General features: G+C 42.1%; 1 protein-coding gene across 1 annotated transcript; it reads left to right on the top strand.

Annotated features, from left to right (window-relative positions):
• The first annotated feature begins 1,941 nt into the window (after positions 1-1,941).
• Positions 1,942-7,433, top strand: myog (myogenin). Its single transcript, XM_072277643.1, has 3 exons — positions 1,942-2,581; positions 3,570-3,669; positions 7,089-7,433. Exons 1-3 carry the CDS (start codon positions 1,979-1,981, stop codon positions 7,217-7,219), a joined length of 834 nt encoding a protein of 277 aa, XP_072133744.1. The 5' UTR covers positions 1,942-1,978; the 3' UTR covers positions 7,220-7,433.
• Positions 7,434-8,571: the final 1,138 nt, after the last annotated feature.

The following is an 8,571-nucleotide window of genomic DNA, read 5'->3' as shown; positions in this document are numbered from 1 at the left end:
TTAGTTAGCAACAAGAGTAGATAGAGGAAAGTGGCCCTTGATATTCTTAACAATTAATTACAAAGGACAACTTTCAAACTGCAGTGTTGGAATTCCATAAAGATACTCCTGCCTACTGTCACAATGACTTCCTCAACAGGTTCAGTTAGTTTTGTTTGACATCATAGTCCCATCAACTTCTTCTAATCACCTGCTCTAGTTTACATTTCTTCTCCATTAAATTATTATTTTCTTGCAGGTTAAAAACAGAACAATCAGAGGCCAGGTGTTTCCACCTAAGAGTTTCAAACTTGGAAATGGGGAAACTGCAGTAGGTTTGACCAAAGCTCACTAGCTGCAGTTATAGGCTTTTTAAATTCAAAGGTTCACTTTTAGAAATGCTAATTACATTGTTCCTCGTGCAACAGATGTTAATAGGTCTACAATGTAATGGTTTCTCTGTCTTGGCTATCTTAATTACTAAAGCAACAACTGCAGCTTTTGAATCTAAACAGATTCTGCCTGCATTCAATAAGCTTTGCCCAAAGGGTCCTAAAATTTTATATATATATTCTTTAAACCTTCGACTATATTACGGAGAAGAAAATATAATATTGTAGACTATTTCAACTATTTATATTTCTAATTAATGTGGCATTAATTTTTAGTTATCAGTTTGCAAAAATGTATGGCTCTAGACGGCAGTGCCTGGCTTTATGGAGGAAAGGTGTGGAGGGATTAACTAAAGAAATGGATTTGAGCGTTTAAAAAAACTGTTTAAAACGCGACGTGTGGTCTTCTGTACTGCATATAAAGTATGGGTTTAGTATCGTCAGATGGCGTGCAAAGTGCACATTATGTGTTCAGGACAACGCCTGCCCCAACCCCACAGTAACAGGGGACCGCTGTTGGAGTGAGCCGACTCTGACTGATTCCAACACGTTCATTATTAATCGTGGCTACAATGGAGGCTTTGTGTTATTTTAAACATTCGCCATCATCCATCACTGTTTAACTCGACACCAGGCATCACAGGGATCTAATCCTCGGGCAGGAATGAATCGCAAAGGCTTTGAAAAAAATAATTCGTGATTGGAGTGTATGAAGACCATCTTGGGTACGGCAGTAATGTTGAAATTCGATGCTGCCTCCGGAATAGTTTGGGGACTTCTTGCGAACGTTTACAAGGTGCGAAGGCTGTCGGTGAAAGTGAAAACGGACTTGGTTTGACCTTTCGCTACCCGCCCCGCATCCAGAGACACAAGTGTGGTCAGCATGTCAAAGCACATCAACGTAAAGAGCGCTTCAAACTGAGCCGCGTCCGTGCACCGCCATGCCATTCATTTACCTCTTACATTGCCCCAAGCGTGCTGCATATTAGAAAATACAATCCCAATATGTCATAGTGACGACCTTCTTGGATCTTGAAACAGAGCTGGCACAGTTAGCTGCACAGTGCCGAGTCTCTAGGGAAAAAAATGCAAGGCACTATCGCTTTAAGTGTCGCAGTGTTACTCTCGAGAAACAAACATTGCAATACTGAGATACAGTAACACAATGAGTCAGGTTTTCCCGCCTGATCCCAAGAAGCCTGCAGGTACCAGACCCTAAAGAGGCTATTCTCCTTATTCATAGGAACAGAACGGGTCCAACATGTTGCTATTTTATTCGCCATTTCACACCAAAACGACCCCTGCGACCTTCCAGAACTGTTCTGGCTGGATGCGATCATTTTGGAAAACGTCTTTAAATCACAATTTGGGTCCTGAGTTTCGGTGAGTTCGTCCACGCAACCAACACTCCTGGGAATAGGTGGAATCAGGCTGAAATTTTGATGCACGTCGACAGCTAAGAGTTGGATAGAATTTCTGCGCTTTCTATATATATCCCGGTGATTTCATGCCAGCGGAGACTTTAAATGCCGCCTAACAGTTGGCGCAGCCATAGTCTTGTGCAGTTGGTGCTAGGGATAACTCGAGAAGGAAAAGCCCCGCCGACAATGGAACTATTCGAAACCAACCCTTACTACTTTACAGACCAGCGGTTTTTCGACAATGAAAATCTCTTCCCTTCGCGCCTGCAAGGTTTTGAGCAGCCCGTGTACCAAGATCGGCTGGGGCTGGGGTCGGGGTTGAGCGCGGATGCCAGGTCGCTGGAAGGTGCTTTGGACGAGCACGTGTACTCAGTATCGGAGCTCCAGCTCCAGCAGCTCCAGCAGCAGCAGCAGCAAATCCAGCAGCAGCAACTCCAGCAGGACTGCCACGGCCAGTGCTTGCTGTGGGCGTGCAAGACCTGCAAGAGGAAATCCGTGACCTTGGACAGGAGAAAGGCGGCTACATTGAGGGAGAAGAGGAGGCTGAAGAAAGTGAACGAGGCGTTCGAGGCTCTGAAGCGAAGTACTTTGCTGAATCCCAATCAGAGACTGCCCAAAGTGGAAATCCTTCGCAGCGCCATTCAGTACATCGAGAGGCTGCAGGCTCTGCTCAGCACTTTGAATCAACAGGAGAAGTTGCACTACAGTGGCAGCAACATGCGTCAGGGGGCAAGTATCCGCGCAGCTTGGGCAAAGAGCTCAGTCCGCGTGCCGTTTCAGCTAGCATGGGCAACCTCAAAACCCCGAGAGGGATCCGAACAGAGCTACCCTGTCCGCCGATGGCCTGGATACTTTGAGCTGTGGTGTGGTCACTCGCGTCCCGTCGCCCACCTTTGCTCCGGCACCGGCACCTTCTCTAGGACTGGGGAACCATGACACATCTCTCAAAAATGAGAAGTTTTTGTCTCGCTGGGCGATGTGGTTCTGCCAGTGGCTGTTACAGCTTGTTTTGTGAGGTTAAGACAAATTCAGTGCCAACTGCGCCGAGAGCCCCGGCGCGTGACTTTTCTAATGTTTGGTTTAAAGCGTTTTCGTTGTTTTTATGAGGGAATTGCTGCGTAGAAACTTCCATGGACCCAGTTCGCCATTGATAGTAGAAATTAATCGAGATGCTATTTATTTAAATCAGTGTTCTTCGTAAAGGGGCCGTTAATATTAATATCAAGTTGATATTTTGGAGTGATGTTAACGAAAGATTGATAGGTTTCAATGAAAAGTTGAACATTATCTTCATAATTTAATGGGCAAAATGAAATAGATTAAATCAAAATGGGACGAAAACACTTTGAAAACTAGAGTAATGTGTTGATTTCACGAAGCGGAGGGTAAGGGGAAACGTAAATGTTTTCCATGAACTTTGGCACTTAGGAAAATGCGCATCGCTCACTTTACTGAAAGAAGCAAATGTACAAAGCTAGGCACGGAATGTGCCGGGGATTTATTTTCTTGGCAGATGGTAAATTGTCATGGGCCCTTGAGGCCAGATACGGACACGGGGGAAAGATACCCAGTTAATTCCTCATCCAAGCGAGAGGTGTCGCGGGGAGGACAGGTGCTTTGCGGAGTCTTTGGAATAACTATAGAGAGAAAATAAGAAATTTGAACTGTTGTTGGTCTGCACATGTTGAAGATTGTCGAAGCAGAGGCGGTTTGGACTTTGACTATAAATACCCTCTGTTAATACATTCTTGCTCATGTTTTCCTATTGTAATTGTAGGTCGGCGTGGCAATTGAGTGCGCATCAAGCAGCGCCTCTTGTAGTCCCGAATGGAGCTGCTCCTCTGATCAGTGTAACACTCCGTACAGTACTCCCAGCGGTAGGTACCGGCCTGTCTGCACAGGGCCCTTATCAACTTGAGTTATCAGCTTACTTCGATTCAGAAGAACTATTTCAACTTTAGTACCATTAAGACCCAAGGGGGAAATGCAACTCCTTTGGAAAGAGAAACATGGTTAATGTTGCAGGTGAAAGGCAGGATCTGGAACCTGAAACATTCCTTCTATTTCTCTTTCCATAGATGCTGTCTGACCTACTAAGTATTTCCAGCACTTTCTACTCTTAGCTCAGATTTCCAGCAATAGAATTTCTTTACAATTCAAAGTGGAACGAAAGCCTATTTAGCAGACATCTGTTACCTTGTTTAAAACAATGAGTACATATTTATCAGCAAAGGAGTTGAAGCTGAAATAGAGTTTCCACTTATATAATCATAACTGAGATGGGCCCTTGAAGATCATTTTCCCCAATGACCTGCCATCTCACTGTCTTATTCAATATCGTGCTTTAAACCTTTCACTTACACCTTTTAAAAATGGGCATAACACAATGTTTGAGAGGCAATAACGAAACCCTTGAACAGGAGTCCATGAACCGTGTTCATCCAAGAGCAGAACACATGCCATCTTCTGGTTACTTGCACCAACAGCATCATTCCTTGGCTTGCCCATCAGCAAGTAAACTTGCCTTATCAGACATCATTCCTTCACAGTCACTCTGGCTTGGGTCATTAAAGCTAAAGCACTCCAGGAAGTTATGGTAAAGTCCATCAATAACTCAGCAGAATTTTAGACATGAAGTATGACATGTTTTGATATCAGTCTATGAAGAAAGTGGATGGTACGGTGTTGTGGCAATTAGCATAACACAATTACAGCACCAGCTCAATCCTACCATTGTTCTGTGACTGGTGCATGCATTCTCGCCATAAGCGCATGGGTTTCCTCTGGGTGCTCCAGTTTCCTCCCACAATCCAAAGATGTACAGGTTAGTAGGTTAATTTGTAATGAGTGTCGTGGTCTGGTAGGGTCTGTCTGTATTTGGATACAATAGGGTCTTTTAAGAGACTCCTGGATAGGTACGTGGAGCTTAGAAAAATAGAGGACTAGAGATAACCCTACGTAATTTCTAAAGTAAGCACATGTTTGGCACAGCATTGTGGGCCAAAGGGCCTGTATTGAGCTGTAGGTTTTCTATGTTTCCATGTTTATCTGCTTTGAATCACTACATAAAATTAAACAAATAAATAAATAAGCACGGTTAATACACAGGCAGGTTTACATGGAAAATAACATAGATATGATTGGTTTAATAAAATTTAATTTATAACACAACTTATTTATCAGAGATTTTCTGTATTGTTGATCTTGGCTGAACATAATTCAAAGGGCGATGTGAGTGATTGAGTGATATACTGAGAATCGAACAATTGTATGGAAAAGAGAGGTCTTGAAAATGGGTGGCAGATGTAGTGAAAGGATAGATTAGGAAGGTGACCCTAACATCTGTGGTGGAGCAGAGGATGGTAGAATTTCAATAAATTACAAGGTGCTATGGGGGGAAGAGTTTAAGACCAGAGGACGCAGCCTCAGAATAGAGGGACGTCCCTTTAAAATAGAGATGACGAGGAATTTTTTTACCCAGAGAGTGGTGAATCTGTGGAATTCTTTGCCACAGGCAGCTGTGGAGGCTTAGTCTTTATGTATAGTTAAGGCAAAGGTTGATAGATTCTTGATATGTCTGGGCATGAAAGGATACAGGGAGAAGGCAGGAGATTGGGGGAAAGAGGGGAAAGTTGGATCAGCCATGATAAAATGGCCCAATAGACTCGATGGGCAAATGACCTAATTCTGCCCCTATATCTTACGGTCTAAATGGTCGGAAGATGCAAGATGGGAATGGGAATAAGGCTGGAAGTTGGAAACAATAGGGAACTTGAAATAAATAAATCCATGGACTGGGAATTCTGTGGAGCATGAGGAGGAAACAGGATTTTTTTTTGGTGATAGTACTGAATGCTAAAGGGTTAAGCACATTAGGTCATTGAAAAAATTGAGCCTTAATGTGTTGAAAAGATGCTGTTAATACAGGTCACAAGATGTATTTTTGACTCTATATTGTGTAGCACTGTCAATGAGCTGGATATGAGGTTTGAAATTGAATTTGAGCATGTCGGCACTTTCCTAGTGGTTTACAACAGTGTGAGTTGTCATCATTATGTTGCTGTTAGTGGATATCTATGGTATAATGATCCAGATTTAGACCTACAAAGTATGCTTTTTGGATCTAGCTGGTGAGACATTTGTGCCATTCAATACAAAGACAGAGAGCTAGTCATTATGGGGAGGTTCAAAGACGACAGAAAGAGATTACATTATTTTACTAAAGATTCCAGCATTTACAGCCTCCAAGAAAGTAAGATGGTGCCAGCGACTCACAGTGACATCTTACAGACAGCTCAAAAAACTACTAGATCCTTTTCTTCTTCTAAATATACTTATGAACTGTGATCATTGCAGCCTGTAATTTCCATTTTAAGGATGTATTTTGAGCCAACTAAATGATCTGGTGCTTTTGTGAATTCCTGGCGGATTCAGCAAGGATGAGAGTGAAGAGAAGAGTGCAGGGCGGCCATTGCTGCAGTAGCTGATTTGGTTCCCAATGGCAGAACGTGAACATTACTCTGCACCATTTAAAGATTCAAGCCAGGTTAAAATCATCAAGGATGAGGGTGGAAAGTGAGTTGGTGCTCAGCGCCAGCGGGCGGCATTTGACTGGTCTCCCTCTCTCCTCGCTGCAGCCGGTGGAAGGTACTTGGGTCCCATGCTGCAAGGTTTGGAAGCAGCCATCGGGCTTCACACACCTCAGCGCTGAATTCCCTCCTCAACTGTGGACTCACTATCGGAGACTCTGTAGTCCATGTTTACCTTTTTTGTGACTATTTGCACAATTTGATCAAGGGGCTTCAGCGCTGAACTGATACTGCAGCTGTTGTTGACACAGCATTGAACTGCCTTGATGGCTGTGGCCTACAGCCATGGGACTCACTCACCTCAGCAAATCCGAGGCTGTGGACTCACTTTTGGGGACTCGGTGTTCTCTGTTAGTCGTTCACTTTTTATTGCTTGCACACTTTGCTCTTTTATCACACTTTGGGTGTTTGATGGTCTTCGTTGTGTGGGGTTTTTCTTTAAATGGGGTCTATTGTGTTTCTTTGTTTTGTGGCTGCCTGCAAGAAGCTGGATCTGTATACTGTATAAATACTTTGATAATGAATATACCTTGAACTTTGAACCATTTTCAATGACTTTCATCCATCTAGCAGTAAGTATGGGATCTCTGAGGTGGCCTTTATTCTTATATAAGTCAGGCATTCAATTCTTATGATCTATCATTTCAAATTATTGAACCTTAAATGTATTGTCTCATTGATTCATTATCTGTGTTGTTTTCTCTTAGAACACTTACTGTCTGTGAATAAGGGCCAGTCCACTGGAAGTGCCAGCTTACGTTCTCTCTCCTCCATAGTGGATAACATTACTCCAGAGAGTTCACCGAACAGCTATTTGGAGAGCAACACCCCAAACTGAATGGACGTTGCTGTTCTTTCCATGCATCTTTTTCTAATAGGAAGCTTTTTTTTATTTTTATACACTTTGGTGTGTGTTGTGCATAAGGTTTGCTGACTCAAAGGGTTGTTCAATTAGAGAAAAAAAAATCATTCCTAATTCTTAAATGGCCAATGCATTTTTATAAAGATCTATGACCAATGCGTGTTTTTGCAACTAATGTGCCAAAAGTAATTGATGTAAATATAAATATTTTTTACTGTTTATTTTTGAGTGAGTTTGATATTTGGATTTTTTGCTAACTTATTTTGCTTTTTACAATAAAGTTATTATAAAATAAATCAATGATTGCATTAATAAAACTATGCAACTAACATTTACTACGGTCAGTTCCATTACAAGTTGATAAGTTGTAGAGGTAGATAATATTGTTTTTATCCATTGTTAAAATCAGAAAATGGTTTAAAACAAACATCAACCTTAAATAACAAGTCCTGTACGCCTCATGGATCATTCCCTTTATAAACATTCTGATGACATTATGCAGATAACTTTTTGCAAATTGTAAAATCTTACAGCAGTATAGCATGTTGAGGCTGAGTCGATGTCCCATTACATTGATCACCACTTGAATGCTGATGGCATTTCAAGATTGTGTAATTCAAGATGTTTTCATGTCATTTCAAGTACAGAAGTATAAGGGAGAACAAAATAGTTGTTACTCTGAATCCGACGCAGTACAAAATAAAGACCACAATAACAAGTAAAAACGCAATAAATACTGTATAAAAACATAAGATAGCTTTTATATATAGATATTGATTGTATGTACATAAAGTAATGTTAGACACAGGAATATCTGTACATCAGGTGACTGACAGGGAATAATGGCTGGGGGTTTGGAGGGGTGGGTTAATAGTGGAGGTGTTGATCAGCCTTACTGTTTGGGAAAGTAACTACTTTTGAGTCTGGTGGTCCTGGTGTGGATGCTGCATAGCTTTTCCCCCGATGATCTGGATGGATGGGATCCTTCATGATGTTACAGGCACTTTCCTGGCACCTTCCTGTACTTGTGTCCATGATAGCAGGTAGGCTGGTGCTGCTGAAGCATTGGTTTGTTCTGACTATGCTTTGTCGAGCCTTCCTGTCCACCACAGTGCAGTTTCTGTACCATGCAGCGATGCTGCATGTTAGGACACTCTACTGTGCTTCTATAGAATCATGTGAGTATAGATGTGCATAGTCCAACTTCCTTCAGCCTCCTCAGAAAGTAGAGGCATTGCTGAGCTTTCCTGATTGTGTCGGTGTTCATAGACCATGAGCAATTGCGCAAGATAAGCACTCCCAAGAGTTTGAAAAAGCTCGCATTTTTC

The sequence above is a fragment of the Mobula birostris genome, chromosome 14 (genome assembly GCF_030028105.1).
Source record: "Mobula birostris isolate sMobBir1 chromosome 14, sMobBir1.hap1, whole genome shotgun sequence".
Classification (NCBI taxonomy): Eukaryota; Metazoa; Chordata; class Chondrichthyes; order Myliobatiformes; family Myliobatidae; genus Mobula; species Mobula birostris.
This window is presented reverse-complemented; position numbering and strand designations above follow the sequence as displayed.